The sequence below is a fragment of the Condylura cristata genome, unplaced genomic scaffold, assembly GCF_000260355.1.
Source record: "Condylura cristata isolate star-nosed mole 26May11 unplaced genomic scaffold, ConCri1.0 scaffold00023, whole genome shotgun sequence".
In the NCBI taxonomy this organism is placed as follows: domain Eukaryota; kingdom Metazoa; phylum Chordata; class Mammalia; order Eulipotyphla; family Talpidae; genus Condylura; species Condylura cristata.
The window spans coordinates 25221078-25240159 of NW_004567124.1; the positions used below are offsets into that span (position 1 = coordinate 25221078).

Consider the following 19082-nt stretch of genomic DNA (forward strand, 5'->3'; position numbering starts at 1 on the left):
CCCGCCCACACGCCCACGCGGCCTCCCCACGCAGCGCGCGAGGAGCGGCGCCCACCCACTCGCGGACATCCCGAAGTTAACAAATGATTGTGTTTATTGACAAGTTCATACATCAATACAAACGGACATGTTAAAAACAGCCTCTGACCCGTGAGAACGGGGCAGGAGGGAAGCGCCAGGGCCAGACACAGTATAAAAGTTATAAATAAGGGGCTTTTAAACAGGATTAGGGCAAATCTGGACGGAGTTGGGGGGTGGTGGGGGGTCCGGGGGGAAAGGGGGCCAGCAGCTGCCGGTGGCCTCAGACATGCAGAAGGGAAAGGGGCACCAGCCCAGCCCGAGACCCCACCCCACCCCACTAGGCTGGGGGTAAGGAATGAGCGACCACCTTCTCTTGAACCTTAACTGGAGTGTAATATCTCCCTTCTCGAGGGACTGGCTGGCTGAGGACCCCAAGGAATCCAGCCCAGGGCAGACTGGCTGGCACATCAGTAGAGGGGGAAGTGGGAGTGGATTTCCACCCCTCACAGGGGCCACTGCAGCCCTGCCAGGGGACCCACCCCCCACCCTCCATTGGTGACAGTTCTCCAGACCAGGGTCTCTCTGTGTCTTGGTCACGCAGGTGATAGTAGTAGAGTAGGGGTGAAACAACTTCACCTGCTAAAGTGCCTGTAAGCTGAATGTGGACAGCTGGGTACGCTTAAGATACCAACTTCTTAAGTCCCTGCGAGCGAGCAGGGCCCAGGCCTGTCCAGTAGATGGGAGGGCTGTTGTGACCTGATGCAGTACAGCTGCCCTGACTTACCTGCGGCAGAGGCAAACAGTGGGGCCCAGAGACACATTTCCTCACCCCAACTCAACTGCCTCATGACTTGCTCCTACTCTACCACTTTGCCTACCTCCTGCCTCTCACCCCTAACAACTGCCTTTCTAATTCTAACCTACCCTTTCCCTCCACCACTTACCTGTCCCACCTACCACCTTTACATATCTCATGGCCCCTGTGAAGTCCCACGTCTCCCTCCTCTCAACTGCTTGAGCACACCTGGGTGCCCAGCACCGCCTTTGAAGAGGCCATTTCTAGCTGAACCATGGACTCCAGGGAACATCTCTATCAGCCAGGCTAGACACCAAGAATGAAGAATATGTTCCATTCCTTTCTGCGCTCCTTGAGCAGAGTTCACATGAACCAAGATGGCAAAGCAGGGCATGAGAGAACACCAGGCACACACCAGCCAGCCAAGCAAGAAATCTAGCTATGAACACAAGTGTGTGTGTGTGTGTGTGTGAGAGAGAGAGAGAGAGAGAGAGAGAGAGAGAGAGAGAGAGAGAGAGATTTCATCTGTGGCCAAGGTTCTTAGAAGGTGGGACAGTGCCCTGTAAACCATGAGGGAAGTTCCAACACAGGCTTCTGACCGAGCATCACTCAAGGATCCAGGGAGAAGGTTGCCTCAGGATTCCAACAATCTGCTGGGGACCAGAGTTGGCAGTTAGGGAAGTCAGAGGGTAAATGGCCAGGTCTCCTTGTTTGCCCAACAGAGAGCTCTACTGTCCTGCAGCAACATCCCAGAGCTGGCTCCAAGAGTCCTGGCCAGGAGAAAAAGGAAGCAGGCAATGCAAGGGCCCTGCTGGAGGGGGAAAGGGGTGGGAGTGGAATGTGGGGGCTCGGGACTTGATAACAATTCAAGCCTCTTTATAGCTGGGAAACGCCCTGGAGGGCCAGAGGGCTCTGCCTTTCTGGCCTGCCAGGAAGGGGGTGAAACCCGATAACCCCTTCTCTGGCAGCCAGGGCAGTGCAGCTGGTGTGGGAGAAGTGGAGGTAGAGGTGAAACTCAGTTGTTGGCTGAAGGGCACTGAATGCACCCTCGCCTCTCGCCTACACCCCACTGAATACCCTGTGTGTGCTCCACCCCAGGGAGCTGATCCCTGCAGTAAATTCAAATGGCTTCTAAGAAGAGGGCCAGCCCTTCCCGATTACCCCCAGATGGAGCAGGCTGCCTCCCTACTCCTCACAGCACCAAGATGACAGACTCATACCCCTGCATGAGCCACTGGAGGGGCTGTGGAGGCAGGAGTCCAAGAACATGAGGCAACAGTCAGGGAAATAAATTAATAAATACAGGGACACAGTGGGGAAAGCTGTTCCCCCTCTGAGCACTGATCCCTGCAATCCACTCCAAGCATCCCCACAGGTTTTGGTGAGTGGAGAAATGGGTAGAGTCTGGAATAAGGGGACTTTTCACTTGGGACGGGCTTCTGGAACTCAGAGTCTGCGTTCCATACGCCGCTCCACAGCCCGAAGCAGCAGCTCCGAGTATTGCTCTAGCAGGGCCTGTGTTTGCTCGGCCCCCACAGACCCAGGGCTTCCACCTGGGCTGGTCAACACTGGCCCGGTCAGTGTCTCTAGCTCCTGCCGCACTGAAGAGAAGGTGTTTCTGAGGAGGTGAGCGACGCGACTTTGCTCCGCTGTGGGCGTCTTACAGCCGGTCACCTGCAAGAGGACCCCAGGAGTGAGTTGGAGAAAACAGTGGAAAAAGGAGCACAGACTCCATGGTGCTGACACTCCAAGATCAGCAAGTGTGAGCAGACTTGGGGGGACATGGAGGAGTCCGTGGATAGTGGCACCATCTACGTCTGGTTAGCAGCTCCTCTTCTGAGGCTTGGCCCTGAGGGCCCTCTGTTAAGGGAGCCAAATGGCTTTTGAATCCAGAAGGGCATACTACTAACAATGACGCCCGAACAGGCACAAAGAGGGACAGTCCCGAGGGAAGGCAATTGTGTGCCCTCTCTGCCTCCTCACTTCTCGACTGTCTCAGGAAGTCTCCAGCTCTCAGCCAGAGATGCTCAGTTTGAGAGGGCCTGGACTGGCCTCTAATCAGCTCGCCCACTACGCCAAGATGTCCTTGACCCCTCCACCCACCACCTGCAGAACAGCCTCGTTATAACTGTCCTGGACACTCAGCCACTTTTATGCCTAGAGCTCCTGGCTGCTGTCTTCCCACCAGTGGTACCCAACACTCACCAAGTGGTAGAGCCGCACCGCCTGGCGCACGCTGCCTTGCAGCTCTGCCACAAGGTGTTGGCACTGCTCCAGGCTTACCGCTGGTTCTGAAAGGGACACAGATGGTTCAGTAAGGCCCAGCAAGGCTGCCCTCTCTCAGGCCTTCTCTCCAGGGGCTACTCAGATCAAGAGGCCTACCCAGCATCACACCCGCTGTACTCACATACAGCTCCTTTCTGCCTCCCTCCCCTGCTGACACCACACAGAAAACAAGGCACAGGGCCTGCCCCTGCCCACCTGGCCCAGGCCCCAGGAGCCAGGAAGGACAGAGGGAGCATGTGGCTTGCAGGGGATCACAAAGACTGCCGGCAGGAGAGTGTCTCACCATGGGGGTGGGGGGGAGGCGGGGTGACTTATGGACCAAGGCACAGACCAGACAGGACGAAAAATGCCAGAGGCTGGGCGCACAGAAATGGGACGGAGCCAGAGAGCAGCCAGCAGAGACAGGAGAGAGGATGGGGCAGGAGAGGAGAGCTGGAAGCAGTGCACACCTGAGTCCTGGCTCAGGGCTGCCCCTGGCCTGGCACATTCCACAGGGCTGGGATTCTTCTCAGGGGCTGGGGGCTGCAAGTTGTCAGGGCCTCGGAGGAGGCCGCCAAGTGGCAGTTGCTGAGCACAGGGGCTGCCGGGCCCAGGCTGAGCCTGACAGTCTGTCCGAGGCTTGGGAGCGGTACCGTCCCCGAGACAGGCCCGCCTCTCAGGCGCACTGTGAGCCTTTCCTGGGCCTGCTAGGGAGCCAGGCTGCTCTGCCTCACCAGGGGGCCGGCCCTTGGTTACAGGAGAGAACGTGGCCAGAGTAGGACGATCGGGCAGTGGCTTTGGGATGTCCAGGACCAGATGAGCCCGGCTGGGCAGGCCCAGCTTGCTGAGCGGTGAGACGCGGACGGAAGCAGGAGAGTGAGGTTCTGTCGCCAGGCCCACGTTCTCCCCAACAGAGACGCTGCGGGACATCTTGGCCGTGGAACTGGTGATGGAGTTCTGGTAGGACTGGGGCCTCGACAGGTGGCCATCAGTGTGCGGCGGGGAGCGCAGGCCCTCCTGGGCCCCCGTCTCCTGTGAGGACAATGGGCCTGGTAGAGGGGCCGCATCTGCAGAGAAGACAGAGAGAAAGGCAGGTCATCTGGTGAGGAAGGTGTCCTCAGTGCTGAGCTTGATCCCTATTTGCTGCTGGGCCCCCACACACACCCACTAAGGAACACACGAGGCCAACAGTGACTCCCATCCAGTCCTCCTCCAGCATGCTCACACGTCCCGCACCCCAGGCCCTGACGCTGAGCCCGGCAGGCTCCTCACCCTGTGGTACCAGGCTGTGCACAGACTGAGCCTTCTGGAGTCCACCTGAGGCGCCAGGTGGGGGCCCAGCTCTCTTGGGGGCCCAGCTCCTGTCCGGGCTGAGTCGGCGTCGCGGCAGTAGCACAGGGGCTGCCCGCTGGGAGGTGGGGTTCCCAGGGGAGGGCTCCACCTCCGGGGGTGCTCCCGGAGGACTGACGTCACTGCCTCTCAGCGGCTCGCCGGAAGCAGCGTGGGGTACCTGCATTGGTCCTGCCTTCAGTGCTGGCCTTGAGGAGGACGGGGACGGTTCCCTGCAAGGAGGATATGTGGAAGGCGGTGCAGAGAAGGCTCAAGGATCCTCCCTGCCACCATGAGATGTTTTCGTGGCGCCAGAGGGGTGCTAGAGGAGAGCAGCAGGCACAAAGCCAGAGAGGGTTGGGGCAGGCCGGCTCTCCCAAAACCTCAAGTGGAAAATACTACTAACACTTCAAAATTCTTTTGACCGTCCAAGGACAGAAGCCTTGGGGGGACAGCAGCACTGCTACCCCAGGGCAAGACGGGCCCACGTGGAAGAACTGTGAGAGCTCCTGGCAGGACAGCAGGGAAGCTGTGGGAGAGCTACCTGAGCGGGGGGGTCTGCGCTTGCAACAGAAATCGTGACGAGATGCTCCGAGACTCGGCCCTCTCCAAGACCCGGACTGGGCCCCCTGCCAGGGTGACAGAAAGCGCACACTGAGGCAAGCCCAGGCCCTGGGAACCTCCTCCCCTAGAAGGCCACCCTAGGGCATGGCCTGCTCTCAGACACTCCCTCTCGGCCAGGTAAGGAGGAGCAGATGGCGGTGGCCTAGGCCCTCTGGCCACACCTGGAGCAGTCCCATTGGCCAGGGTCTCAAAGTGCTGTTTGAGAAACTGCTCCTGATCCGGCGTCCGGGGACTGCCTTCCTGAAGGCCATAGGGGCCAGTGCCGCCCTCCTCTTCCTCCTCTTCCTCATCACCCTCAGCTGGCTCTTCAAGGTCTGAGGAAATGCCATCCACACTCAGGGGCTCCGTGCTCTCAGAGTCTGGATGTGGGGGAGGGGAGAAGCATCACGCTGCACCCATCGGCCGCCACAGCCTCCACTCCCGCCCCGGCCCACTGACCTGCGTGGGGCCCGGCCCTCCCTCTGTGCTGCGGCCTCACCTTCATTGGGGTGCTCAGGGCTGGAAAGGCGGCTGCTGCTGTAGTCCACAGAGCAGGCACTGTCAGGGCTATGCTTCTCTGAGGCCCGGCCCCCGGGGTACACTCTTCCCAGGGCGCCTCGGGCTGGAGCCTGCACCTGGAACTCACTGCTGGGGAGGTCAGCATGGGAAATGAGCAGCAGTGAGCAGAGGGGAGCAACGGCCCCACTGGACTCCCGCCTTCCTCCCCCCGACCTGTGAGAAGGATTAAGGATGAGCAGGATGAAATAGCAGGCAAGCCCTGAGGCCCCGGGCCCAAACCTCCCCAACTGGAAACCCCTCAGGAGGAAGGGACGCCTGGAGACCACATGGCTCCCGAGGGCCACTGGGGCGGGACTCTCGCCTGGTGTCCAGGGTGGGGCTGTCGCTCGGCTCTGGGTACACAATGCCATCTTCAGTGGGGGCAGGCTCCAGGTCTTGGGCAAAGACCCCTTCCTCTTGAGACAACAATCGGATAATGTGAGGGCAGGAACAGGGGTGAGAAGCATGAGGTTGAGGGGGCTTTTCATTCTGGGGACGAACAAAGGGGTGTTACTGAGGTGGCCGATGTGAGAGAGAGGATCTGGGCAAAGAGGCGGGGGGTGGGCAAGGATTTGTGTGCACCGATTCTAGGCTAAGCCTGGAGCTGGAATACGCCAACCCTGAGGACATAAACCAGGCCAGGCTGGTCTGCAGTTCTTGAGCGTCTAGAAGAATGACATCAGCACTCTGGCCGCATGGCTTCCAGACCAGACCAATGTACTGGGAGCGTGAGCCCTTCAAGGAACCCGGCCCGGGGAAAAAGGCCTCTCTTAGCTTCCCCACCATTCCTTGCCCACCCCGAGTACCACGCCTTGCAATCCAGCAGCGTGTGAATCCTGCAACTCAGGTGACCCCTGTGCTACAGGGCGTGCTGGGGCTCACCTGGCCAGCAGGTGAGGTCTCAGAGGCCTTCTGAGCATGTTTCCCAAGACCAGCGGGGTTCAAAGACAGTGAGTCCTGGCTAGGGCCCCGAGGGTTAGGGGCCAGTGCTTCCAGCTGCCTCAGGTCCAGCATAGAGCGAACACTCAGCTCCACACCCGGCTGAGCCCAGCGCCCCCTTTTTCTGGGTCCTTGGTTGGCTGCTGGAGCCGAATTCAGGAACTCCATTGTCTGCTGTGCCTGGTGTGGGGTGCGGTAGGAGAGCAGCAACAGTAAGAGTCAGGCGACAGTCTTAGTAGATGCGTGTACCCCTTATGCATGCCCAGCCCTGTGCACCTATTAGCTCACAAAATCGCCAGGACTGCCTAAGGAAGCAGGTCCTGTTATTCCCATTCTTAGAGAACAAAACTGATGCTCAGAGGGCTCAGGGAACAATTAGTGGTCTGTCCACCCGCCAGTTTGGACTCAAGAGTTTAAGCTCGCGGCTTTTCTCCGCCTCCGTCTTAGAGGACCTTCTCATCTCAGACTTCACCTGGTGTCACAGATGCCTCAGAGCTTCAAATTTCTGAAAGCCCCCCTTCTACAGACAGCCCCGAGAGGGCCCCAACCCGTTCACAGTACCAAGGACAAACCAACAGGGTCTGGTCACTGAAACTGCTGCTGCTGCTCAAGTGTGCTAGCACTTGAAAGCCTGACCCAGGACTGGTGAGAGCCAGGCCCCAAAGGAGCTGCTCTGAAAGCCTTTGTCCTCACGCGGGCTCCCCAGAAAACAACCGCTCAATGACGGGTCTTCTTAGGGCCTTCACCCTCCAACGCTCATGCAAGTTCTGAGCTCACCTCCTCTCCTGGAGGCGCTAGGGCAGGTTCCTCTAGATTTCTGCTGTCTGGACCTTTGCTTTTCTCAAACTTTATTTTGCCTCACACACCCCTTTTCTATTCCTTCATATGCATTCATATTCACTCCTGACAGCTTAACAAGTGGAGCATTTCCCCTAGTGGTGTTGGCTCCAGAGCCCGCCTCACCTGACCCACAGCAAGGAAATCCTGGGCTCTTTCATTCCCATGCTGGGACCAGCTCTGCTGCCCACACAAACTCCTGACACAGGTATTTCCAGACACCAGAAATGGAGCACGGGGGCAGGCCCCACACCCAAATCCTCACCAGAGCCAGAGAAGCCTACTCTCACCTTCCTTCACCTCATAACCTCGGAAGGGCATTGTAACGACAGCAACTCACCCGACTCATCTCCCAGTGGGACAGGCTTCGGGGCAGGGCTGCGCTGGGCACGGTGGCTAGACAGAGACCAGAAGTCAGAGAGAGGGGCCCTGCCCACCCCCTGGAGCCCTGATCCCAACCAGCCCATAACCGGGCAGGCCACCACGATGCTCTGGTTTCCTCTGCGCCCTCTGCTGTCACCCACTGTCCCAGGCAGGGCCTATCTAGCCATTACACCGACCGGCACCAACTGGCTCCAGACCAGACTTCCACAGACCTGGCTCTTTCTTGGTACCCTTGGCAAGGACGGGGAGGGCTGGAAGTTCTTCCTCTTCTGTACCCTCATCTTCTCCCTCCTTGTCACTGTCTGATGAGAGAGCTGGTCCAGGACAGAGCACCGATGGGGCCTCATGCCTGAGTCCAAAACAAGGAAGGTGAGGGGGAGAGGCTGGTCAGTGGGGAAGAGGCCACTGTCGCGGGTCTCTGTGTGAGAAGCGGGTGCCGGGAGTAGAGCGGCTGCTGGTAGGCGCCGAGCACGGAGCAGCAGTGAGAGCCAGCGAGCTGCGTGGATACCCGCTACCTGCCCATTCTCTGTGCTTACCGGCTGGGTCCGGTAGCTTTTTGGGGAGAGGACGGTCCTTGCTGCTTGCCCCCTCTCTGACGCTGGCGCAGCTCAGCCAGACGCTGCCTCATGCTGATGGTCATCTCAGAGCTCAGGCGCCACACAAAAATGCAGCTGGGGAGAGTCCGAGTTGGGTGAGGGAGGGGTGCAGAGGCACTCTGGGGGGTGGGGGTGGGAGGTGCTCTGGACGGCCAGGCCAGGCCCCGCCAAGAAATCTCCCTGTCAGTCCGACTGCCCGGAGACACCACTCAAGGGAAGAGAGGGAGGGGGCAGGGAGCCTGGGGCTCAGAGCAGGAATCTGCATTTCAGGAAGCTAGACCCGGCTCACCTGTCCCCTGACACAGAGATGAGGTGTTTGCAGTCATTGCTAAACTTCATGCCGGTGACAATCTCTGTGCAGAACAAACAGGACAACCCATAAGCCACCCTGAGCCCCCAGTTTCTGTTTCAACAGTGGCGATCGCAGTTGGTTGGGGAGCAGGAGAGGGCAGCTCTGCTGAATCCCAAGAAACTGAAGGAATGAAAAGTGAGGTTCTGGGGGTAGAATTCTGGGGTGACACTCACCTGAGTGGCCAAACATGGTGGCCACACATTCGCCTGAGGAGAAGTCAAAAATGGAGAGGTTCTTGTCAGAACAGCTGGTGGCAATGTAGATCCCGGAGGGGTCTGTCTGCACCTGAGGAGCGGGACACACAGCCGCGGAGGGTGGGAGCGCCCGTGCCTCCCCCGGCCAGTGCCCCTCGCACTCCTCCCTCTGGCCAGTGCCCGTCCCATTGGGCCCTTACCTTAATGAGCGTGCCATCCTCACCCTGCGACCCTTTGAACAGCTTCTTCTGCTTCCCGCTGCTGATGTTAAAGATCCTGTGAAGAAACACACCCACGCGAGGAGGAGTTCATGCTCAAGAATAACCAGGGCGGCAGGAAGGGCAGCGTTCGCCACTGGGGGCCACTCCCCAGCACCAAAGGGGCTGCTACCTCTTGGGCGGTACTTGGTCTGTGTGTTCCAGGGGACCCCAAAGTCCCGGCCAGCCAGGTTGGCGTGGGGACTGCGCAGCCTACACAGGGACCCCCCTGGGCATGAAGATCGTGGCCAGACGGCCTGCGGCGAGAAAGGGGTGCCTACCGGATATTTCGGTCCTGGCAGCCGATGGCCGTGTACTTCCAGCTGGGCTCCACGTCCATGTCATAGAGGGTCGTCTTCCTCACCACGTGGTGTGTCCGTGTGAACTGCACTCCATCTCCAGTCTGCGGGCGGGAGCATGTGGACAGACCTCACGCCAAGAGATTCACCGGGGCGAGAGCACCCTGCTTTCACACCCGCCTCACCTCTTGTAGCTCAAGGTAGGAGAATGGCAGAGACCCCACCCCACGTCCCCTTCAGGGAGTCCCGGTCCCCTCACCTTCTGCGCGGTGCGGAAGTAGATGCTCTTGTCTGCACCACAGCTGATCATGCGGACTTGCCCGTCGCTGGCTATGGAGGATGGGGCCTTGCTGTTCCCACTGCTCTCGCCACAATGGGGCCTGCCTCTCCTCTGCCTTCCCTTCATACTTTCCCCCGGGAGCCACTCCCCATGACCACGACAACCCATAGGAGCTGGAAGCTTCCCTCTAAGCCTGAGCTTTTCCTCCTCCCCAGTCTCTGTCTGCCACTGGGGTTGGCGCGGGGCTCCCTGGACTGCAAGCCTGCATCCCACCTATCTCCCCCCAGCTTCAGGTCTCCCAGCCGCTGTCCAGCAACCCCCACGTTGGCAGAGCCTTCTCATGGAGAAGTGTGGCCAGGGCTGGGGGTTCGGTGGTAGGTGACAGGATGCGTCTCAACTACCCTGCCCTCACCCCCACCTGCAAACTTGACAGCAGTGATGGAGGATGAGTGCTCGTCCAGCGTCTGCTGCAGGCTGTATTCTCGTCCAGCGTCCAGCACGTGGATCAGCCGGTCCCGGCTCGCTGACGCCAGCAGCTTCAGACCTGTAGTTGAAAGAACTCCATCAGCCCACCTGTGCCCAGAGCCGGCCTCTGTCTGGGCTCGGTCAAGAGCTCTCAAGGAACTGATTTCCGTAGCCCTAAGCCAAGTGGACAAGGAGCTGTCCTCTAACCTACAAGATACTGATAATTCCAAGGATTTTGAGCCCCACATCCAAGAGGCAGGATAGACTCAGCGGCATACGGAGGGCCGGGTGAGCTCTGCCTTTCTGGGCTGTGTACCGGGCATCGCCTTACCTGTGTCTGGCTTGGAGTACTCCAGGCACAGAATTTCCGAGTCATGGGCCTCCACCTTCAGCATCTCACTTAAGGACTGCAGCTCGTGTACCCTGCAAGGAGGAGGAGGAGGCAAGAAGTCACTGCCAAGCTACAAGACCAGAGACTCACACTCCTTCCTCTGCTCTAGCTCCCCACCTAAATTTTTTACTTAGTTTCTTTTTGAACCTTTAGGCCTAGAGAAAAGTTGCAATAAATACAGAGTTTCCAGAATAAATACAGAGTTTCCAGATTCACTCACTCGGCTTTCCCCAGTGTTACCATCTTACATAACAATAGTTCAATGACCAGAACCAGGATGTTTACATTAGGATGACACCACTGATCAAAGACTATTTTAATTTCATCAGTTCTTCCAGCATCCTTTTTCGGGATCCAGGATCCTAACTAAGTAGTGTGGGCCTCGTGATGTCGCTATCAGAAAGTTAAGCCGGATCACTTTGGTTAAGATGATTTCAGCATTACAAGTTTATTACACGGTCACTTTTATATAATGAACACCTTGTTCCCAGACTTTTTGAGACAGACCTTCCTAAAGCTCTGTCCTTGGGACCTAAATCCGCCAGCGGCACCATGGAAGGTGGTGAGCATCCTCTCAGGCCTGGCATTACCTTAGTGTGCCCATGCGGTCTCCTGAAGCTAGATGTTGTCCATTGGGGCTGATACACATGGAGCGGATACCCACGCGGGGATCCATCAGGGACGCGTCAGCTTTGTCTCCTCCGGGCAGCTCGGTATCCAGCAGGGCCTGAGTGTTCCCATCCACGTAGATGATTTTAATGAGGTCCTAGAGGAGACCAGGGGAAGAGGTGGGTAACGCAGGCCCGACCCAGGAGAGCTGCAGGGGCGGAGGAATGCTGGACAAGAAAAAGTCTGGCTCACAGAGCCCAGCCCAGTCGAAGACCAAGGTCTGGGAACCCAGTGCCTGTGAAAGCTAAGGGGGTAGGGGCCCTACGTGTGCAATGGGGTCCCTAAGGCTTCAGGGCTCACATTGCTGAGTATGTTTCGGTGCAGGGTGGAGCCATGTACCCCGGAGCTCTCTGTGTTCCACAGGCGGATGGTGTTATCCGAGGAGCAGGTGATAAAGGAACTGGGGGGCAGGCAGGCCTGGTTACTGTCCTTCACTTCAGGGTAGACCTGCAGGACAGAGGAAACAAAGTCAGACTTCTAATCAGGGGCAGTCCCCTGCCTGCCCAAGGAGAAGGAAGAGGATGTGATTACGCCGACTTCGATGCAGTCCAGTGTCTGTCCCAGAGAAAACAAGCCATAGCCATCAGATTCCCTTCATAGTTACTACCAGGGAGCCCATTAACCAAGCACCCAAGACGTACCAGACACAGCTCTATGTCCCCCATTTAGAGTATTTAATCTAATCCTTAGGACACCTGAATGAATCGGCACATCACTTTACGGTTGAGGAAACTGAGGCTCCGTCAAGTGCAGTAACTCATCCAAGATCACCCAGTCCAGGATGAGGCAGGGCTAGGAACAGATAGGGTGCAGTGGAAGAAACCTGAGGTATATTCTCAGTAACATTCAAGCTCAACCCTTAGGAGCCGTTTGAGGACAGGCAGATACATGGGGCTGTTGCTGGAGAAACAGAGAGGGAGCAGGAACAGAATATTCTACTTGGAGATCCGCACTCACTATCCACACCTGCAATGGCATCCCAGAAACCTCGGTCAGCTGCAAGCCAGCCCCACCCACATACCTCCACACTCCAGACGCAGGAGGAATGATACAGAGCCGAGTACACCTTGCCCACTTTCTTGGGGTCCCTCACATCCCAAACATAAATGCTGTGGTCATTGTATACACAAGACAGCCACTGATTCGTCGGATCAAAAGTCAAGGCGATGGTGTCTGGGTACCTAGCGTTGGCCACTCCAGAGAAGAGGCGACTGTGGGGAAGAGAACAGGGCACACTGGTCAGGGACTGATGAAGTAATGGACTGGAAGGGCTAAAAAACAGAAGCCAACCCACAAAGGATGAGGAAGGGGTATAGGGCGTGGGGAGTCCTCTCCAGACCAGTGGATTTAGAGCCAGTTGCTTGGGAAAAACCCAAAAAACAAGCAGACCCTGGCAGCTGGCCTGGCACTAGCTGCTGACACTGGGCAATGACATGTGGCTGACACTGGGCAATGAAGGCCGACACTGCCACGGAACAACGCCAGGCGAGGCAGCTCTGTGGAGCCACGGCAGAGCGAAACGAAATAAGACAACTCTGTGATCGTGTCTGAGCACGAAGATGACCGACACCCTCTCCCAGCTCTCGTGGCTGACTGCAGCTGCTTTACCAGGTATAGCTCCAGCCCTGTACATTTCTTTCCACACGTCAGATGAAAATTAAGGTGTCTAGTTGTAGAATTGCTCCCACTGCCTGACAGCATCCAACCAGAGCAACACTGCGATCTCTGGGCCCATTCCTAAATTCATCCAATGCTAGTCCAAATCTAAAATAAGCCCCTCCTCATACCACTTAGTGAGATGCTCCCTGGTTCCTCACAGTTCAGGGTCTTCTTAGTTGTAACAACTGCCCAGAGACACGCACCTGTTGTCCATGGAGCACCAACATACACACTTTGCCTCCTTTCCCGAAGCAGAGCCAGGGAAGGCTCTGGAAGGAAGCTCAGGCCATCAAGCTCACCTGGCCTCAGTGACGCTGGCAATGTCTGTCCCCAGGGCATGGGGTCGGGGCAGAGTGCTGAGGAAGTGCAGGTTAGAGGGGTTGAAGAGGCGCACAGTGCCATCAGCACAGCCACAGAAGATGTAGTCTTGGCTCACAGAAATGCAGTGGGCCACGGTGGTCTGCAAGGAGAGAGGCCCCGGTCAGCAGGGGCCACCCGCCCCACCCTTCCTCACCAGTCACCTGCCAAGAAGAAAGACCAGCCAAGGCAGGAGCGAGAGAAAAGCAGCCCTGCTGCTCCGGCCTGAGCCCCGCAGCTGTTACCTGGAGGGTGCCCCTCCCTCCAGCAGCTGGTGGCCAGAGGGCCCAAGCCACATGCAGTTGGCAGAGGGGAGTCGGGGGCCCCTCCAAGGCATCAGAGGTCTTGGCAAGGCAGACAAAGTAGGAAAAGGCGAGCAAAGGTAAAGAAACAGCATGAGAACGAGAGGACTCTAGGCAGCACTTACTGTGAAGCTGTCTGTATTCTGAGCAGAAGAGGAAAGCAAGGGAAAGAAAGGCAGAAAATGAGAGCGGAGAGGAGGCAGTTGTATCGCTCTACATGGGCTGGACATGGCCACGCTTGGCTCCCCCAAGCCTCTCCCCTGGGGTCCCTCATGCACAGAGGCCCTGGCCCTGGTGTGGCGCCACAGGCATCAGTCCTCCCCTAAACTCAGATCGACAGCTCCTCCCTGCAAGGTAGAAGCCCTTACCCGCAGCTCCACCCACTTGTCCAACAGCCTCCGGTCGCTGAACTCGCACAGGAGCCCCGACGATGTGATACAGAAGGTGCTGTCCGCCTTCTTCCCCCGGCCACAGGCCACGTCAGTGAAAAGGTTGTTCCGCAGCTCCCCCAGCAGCCCTGAACGGCCCAGCAGGGGCACAGTGGCATTCACCTGTGCAGACACACCCTCAGTTGTCCACCCATGCCCCCCAGAGCTTGCCTGGGGAGAGGGGATGTACGCAGCAAGCCCACCCGCCCTGTGAGACCACTCCTCAGCCCAGACAGCACCTGGCCCACCAGCTCCCCCAGAACTGTTGTGTGGCTGCTGAGCCAGCTAAGAGTGACCCACAGAAGCAGGCTCTCCTGGGGCAGGCTGAGCCTCAGCACCTCACCTTTGAGGTCTTGCTGTCATCCAGGTACCAGAACTTGATGTGCCGGTTGCCTGCCGTGACAAAATAGCTGCAGTCTTCGGAGAAGGACACCGCTGTCACTCGACTGGACACCTTATTGGAGGCCACCACGATGTTTTTCTAGAGGGAAAGACACAAGAAGAATGAAGGGTCTGCCTCTCCGAGGCAGAAGAAAAGGCCCAGAGGGCAGAGGAGGGTTAGACAGGATTTGCACCAGACAAAACTTTTCTTTCTAGGATTGATTAGCCAACAAAGGGGCGGGGGGATGCTAAAGAAGGTGGAGAGACTTGTTTCCTCTGGAGGTCCTTGAAGGCATAAATCTAGTCTCTGTCTGCCAACACGTTTGGCCACACAGTTGCTCCCCTCTGCTCCAGACCATTTTCTAGAAAGAAGCTATGATTGGCAGGGTAGAATAAAAGGGTTCAGACCAGTGGCTTCCTGCAGCCCCGCCCCCACCCCCCTCCGCAGGCCCAGGGGCGCACTGGGCTGCCCGCCCCGCTGGCTGTCAGGCCGGCGGCTCAGCCCACTCACCTTCCAGGCCCAGACGTTGACGATCATGTCATGCTGGTAGCCCACGGAAACAATGTACTTGGCGCTGGGCGAGAAGGCCACGCAGGCCACGCCGTACTTGTGCTCCTGCAGCTCCGCCACCTGGCTGTGCTCGGCCACGTCCCACACCCGCACGGCAGGCATGTGCCCGCTCTGCAGGGAAACAAGAACTGGGAGTGAGGGCGAGAGCGCCGGCCGGGGCCGGAACCATCAGTCCCCAAGACCGGATACAGGCTCTCCAACGAGCCCTGGCCAAGAGTACCAGGGCAGAGTGCCGTGCAGGGCAAACATACAAGAGAAACACGACAAAGATCATCAGGATGAGGCTCACTGTCTCAGGGTGAAAGTCTGCACCTCTATATGCTCTTTCAAAGCTCCCCGAGTGGTGATGACAGCGGGGGCTGAAGACCACTCTGGCTCAGGCCCATTTCTGCCCCTATTGCCTGGGCAGCAGCCCTGAGGAGGTGGCGGAGTTCCTCCTGTGTCCGGCAGGGGGCCTCCGGGGATAAGGGAGATGTCAAGGCACTGTTCCCATAAGGCTTCCCAAACCTGTGGCATCAGCCAGATCCAGGAACTTGAAAGAAAGGCAGATTTTGCCACCCCAGTCCTACAGAACCAGGCCCAGCAATATGCATGTTAACAAGGTCTCCAAGGGACTCTGATACACATGAAAGCTGGTTCCCAGCCAGTGAAAACCAGACACCAAGTGGCAGCAGTCCCGGCGTGGCCTGATTGGGGCCCCCCCATTCTCTGCTTAGGCAGGTCCCAAGCCGCTCCACTCACCTCTCCAGTGACCAAGTACTTGCCATCAGGGGAGAAGGCAAGGGCAGTGATGGTTTTCCTGCAAGAGATGGGGCCAGCTCAGAAGGACACTTGCATTCTGGCTGAGCCAGTGTCCCATTAGTCCCCTCCAAAGTAAGACCCGTGGCATGTGGCAGTTCTGTCTGGCCCAACCAGGTCCAGTCCTGGGAGCCTTTGAGGCCCCAGACAGTGCCTTTCCCACGGCTTCCAGGAGAAAGAGGTGCACCCTGAGGACCCAAACCCACTTACCTGGAGCTGTTGAGGATGTGGTGCTGTTTGTGTTTCCGAGGGTTGAACAGCACAACCACACACCTGGGGAGACAAATGAGGCAACAGACTCACCACCAAGCTGCAGCTCCCCAGGAGCTCCCAGGACACCGGGATTCTGCTCACCTGGCGAGAGCCAGGTCAAGCTAGAAAGGCTCCCCTGGCGACGGAGGGCATCTGCCCTCTCCTAGCTACTTGTCCCTTCTGCTTTCCTTCTCCACCTGCAAGCACCTCTCTGCAGCCCAGCGAGCACCACAGGGCTCCCTGGCAGCCTGTTCCCAGCGGGTCTCTAAACGCCAGCACCATCTCTGGTCATACCCACAAAGTGCAGCAGGGATGGAGGCCTCCCCAAGCTCGCTCACGGTGTAGCCCAGGAGGGGCGTAGGAAGGGCGAATAGGCAAGATTTTGGCGAAGCAGGTGCTTCACAGGTTTATGACATGTGTCAAGCACTCGTGCTCAAGGGAGGATGAGGCCTCTCACATGTGCACCCATGTGTTTTCTCAGCCCTCTGAGAGCCAGGTGAGGAAGAGGGTGGGGGACCGAGGGCCAGAACTGCAAGGAGACTCCTTAAGATGAGGAGGAGAGGCAGGAGAGCCCGAGAGCTTGCCAGAGAGGGCCTGGGGAGCCTGCTCAGTGCCTCGAGCTCCCGAGTGCAGCCCTGAGAAGCCCTGGCCCAAGACCTCCAGACTGCCAGAAGACAGCCAGACTCTGCCAGAGAAGTGGGAGTGGGGAGCACCCTCGCCTGCCAGGAGCGAGGCTAACAGGATCAGAGGCAGTCTGGCTTTCCCAAGGCAGCTCCAGAGGGGAAGCCAGGTGGTAGGAGGCAGCGGCACGAAGCCAGGAGCCACAGCCAGGTGGTGTTCTCCTCAGGCTCCTCAGCTGTGAGCAGGCCCAGGCCCGCTGCCCCTTCTGCCTCCCTGCTTCCTCAGCCTGGAACTAGCTGACAGGAGCAAGGTGGCGGCTAGTACACCAGGTAAAGGTGGGTGTGGAGAGAGTGAGCAGGGAGACACACTGCCCAGACCCAGCCTTGTTTAGTGGGAAGCCCATGCAGCTCCCATATGTGAACCCCACTACTTGCTAGAAGCATGAGGCCAAGGGGGGCCTCTGCAAGGCGCTGGTGGCCGGCCCGCTCTCAGCACTGTGCACCTCCCAGTCTTCCCTCCCCCCTCAACTTGCTGTGCTCTTCTGGCTGGCTGCAGGGCCTTCACGGGAGCCGCAGGCATTTCCCTTGCCTACAGCATTCCTCCCTACTTTTCCCAACGGCTGGTCCCTGGTCGCTTTCAGATCGCGGATCGAACAGCACGACGGCTTCAGTATGTGCTCTCGTACACAGAGCATCATTCTCTTGTTACACGCACCACGGGTGCAATTTTATATTTATTTTTGATTGTCCCCCCCTACTAGACGGTGCATTCCGTGAGTGTGGAAACTGAATCTGGTTTTGCTCACGGCCTTGTTTCCTGTGCCAAGCAGAGTCTGGTCCTATGCAGTTATTCAAGGCCCATTTATTGACAGATGAACCCCAAACCCCTCTCACGGGGCATCAGCAGCCCCAGCATCCCCGCTACGGCAGCTCTTCCACCTGTCTCTGTGGAAGGTGACCCAGTAGGGCCAATGCGGGCTTTGGAGTCAGCGGCCAGTTGGCCAGTTTGAGCCCAGTTGGGCCAATGTCCTGATGTGTGTAGCTTTGTGATCCTCAGGAAGTCACAAGCCTGTTTGCAGGGGGGGGGGGGGGTGGGGGGGTTGGGAGTGGGGAGTTGGGGGGAGTGTTGGGCGGGGAGAGACACAGTAGGAATCAAACAAATAGCAAATAGCAAATCTTCTGACAACTGCTCCCTGGGGCACAGCCAGGAAGCCGAAAGCGGCCAGGCAGTGTGGAACCAGGTGTCAGGGCTGTGGCAGGTTTTTCCTTTGGGAGAATGGAGATGAGTGTTATGAAGAGGTGAGTCCTATTGTTCTGAGGAGGCAACCAAAAAAGGAGAGGTAGGAGAAGCTCGAGGAAAGAAAGTATCTGTGTCTTGGTTCACTTAAGAGACAAGCCTGGAAGGGAGCAAGGAGGGACCGGGGTGGGGGTGGGGGGGTGGCAGCAGGAAATGTTGAGGGAGAAGCTAGCTCAAGAATCCAGGGCAGCAGAGCAGACATTTGGAAAGGTACCAGCAGGGACACCTGCTGTGTCTGTTAGCACCTGCTACCTCTGTTAGAAAGCATGAAGCTGGGAGTTTTCAGTGAATGCTACACATTGCTTCAGTGACTGGTCTACTGTTTTTCCCAGGGTGGAGCCCAAAAATAAATGACCGTGTCTCAAGCCCTTTCTGTGTCGCAGGCACCTCAGGTGTCTGGTTTTGGCTAATTCTTGCACCAACCTTGTGACGCTGGTGCAGAGCAGTGAGGCAATCTGCTCGGGTCACTCAGCTAAAGCAAAACAGAAGCAGCACTCAGGGGAGCTGAGTGGGGTGACTGAAGAGAAACCTGAGCCTGAAGAGACGTGAGGCACAGGAAGCACACTGACCTCTCATGCAAGATGTCAGGCAGGCGCCTCTGAGCAGTGCGAGAGGAGGCTGAGGCATCCTGAGAGATGTGGGCTACAGAATTTGGGGGGATGACACCAGGCTGTATGAGAACTGTAACAGCTACAGGGTTCAAAGTTCATGTGTTTAGATATTGAGCTTTGAAAACTTTATCCAGTCGGTCAACAAGCTGCCCCAGGCCTGCCGACTTTGGGATCCATCCAGCAGTTTCCAGGCTGTCTCTGAACCTCCCTGCTGTCTGTGTCGGCCCGCTGGGGGGACCCTCCGAGGGCTCATCTCTCTAGTATAGGCTTCTAGCTGGAGAGGTGACAGACCCCAGCTTTCTGATCGCCTACGGATAGGCCACGCAAAGACCTTCAAGCTGAGAGGTGATCTGATGTGAGCTGACTTGACATGTATTCCAGATGGCCACATGCCAAATCCAGAGAAAGGAGGTGGTAAGGGCTCTGTGCTAAGTTTCTGAGTTTCCCTCTAAACCCTCATCCTAAAGTGGCATCAGGACCTTTAAAGGGCAGCTGGGGCCCTCCATGGTGGCACAATGGGCTAGGACGCAGCATTGCCAGCTGGTGGCAGCTGCTTCAGTGTGAGTTCGAT

At 57.8% G+C, this 19082-nt stretch overlaps 1 protein-coding gene across 6 annotated transcripts in view; it reads right to left on the bottom strand.

The window, feature by feature from the left end:
* Window positions 1-1310: 1310 nt before the first annotated feature.
* The window catches only part of MAPKBP1 (mitogen-activated protein kinase binding protein 1), a 47134-nt gene continuing 29362 nt past the window's right edge, over window positions 1311-19082 (bottom strand). The window contains exons 4-32 of one of the 6 annotated variants that reach the window (XM_012728645.1): window positions 15942-16004; window positions 15675-15732; window positions 14874-15044; window positions 14325-14462; window positions 13922-14104; window positions 13679-13696; window positions 13194-13354; window positions 12257-12446; window positions 11536-11682; window positions 11157-11332; window positions 10507-10598; window positions 10129-10254; window positions 9690-9760; window positions 9413-9534; window positions 9075-9150; window positions 8854-8965; window positions 8618-8681; window positions 8269-8403; window positions 7945-8081; window positions 7689-7744; window positions 6455-6691; window positions 5895-6061; window positions 5514-5659; window positions 5197-5394; window positions 4956-5040; window positions 4355-4644; window positions 3553-4149; window positions 3023-3108; window positions 1311-2491 (exon numbers count right to left, since the gene is read on the bottom strand). In XM_012728645.1, the coding sequence (XP_012584099.1) occupies window positions 2264-2491; window positions 3023-3108; window positions 3553-4149; window positions 4355-4644; window positions 4956-5040; window positions 5197-5394; window positions 5514-5659; window positions 5895-6061; window positions 6455-6691; window positions 7689-7744; window positions 7945-8081; window positions 8269-8403; window positions 8618-8681; window positions 8854-8965; window positions 9075-9150; window positions 9413-9534; window positions 9690-9760; window positions 10129-10254; window positions 10507-10598; window positions 11157-11332; window positions 11536-11682; window positions 12257-12446; window positions 13194-13354; window positions 13679-13696; window positions 13922-14104; window positions 14325-14462; window positions 14874-15044; window positions 15675-15732; window positions 15942-16004 (4330 nt within the window). In that variant the 3' untranslated portion in view covers window positions 1311-2263. Of the gene's footprint in view, window positions 2492-3022; window positions 3109-3552; window positions 4150-4354; window positions 4645-4955; window positions 5041-5196; window positions 5395-5513; window positions 6062-6454; window positions 6692-7688; window positions 7745-7908; window positions 8082-8268; window positions 8404-8617; window positions 8682-8853; window positions 8966-9074; window positions 9151-9412; window positions 9535-9689; window positions 9761-10128; window positions 10255-10506; window positions 10599-11156; window positions 11333-11535; window positions 11683-12256; window positions 12447-13193; window positions 13355-13678; window positions 13697-13921; window positions 14105-14324; window positions 14463-14873; window positions 15045-15674; window positions 15733-15941; window positions 16005-19082 lie in introns of all 6 variants that reach the window. The other 5 variants (XM_012728643.1, XM_012728642.1, XM_012728644.1 and 2 more) reach the window with 5 other exon arrangements.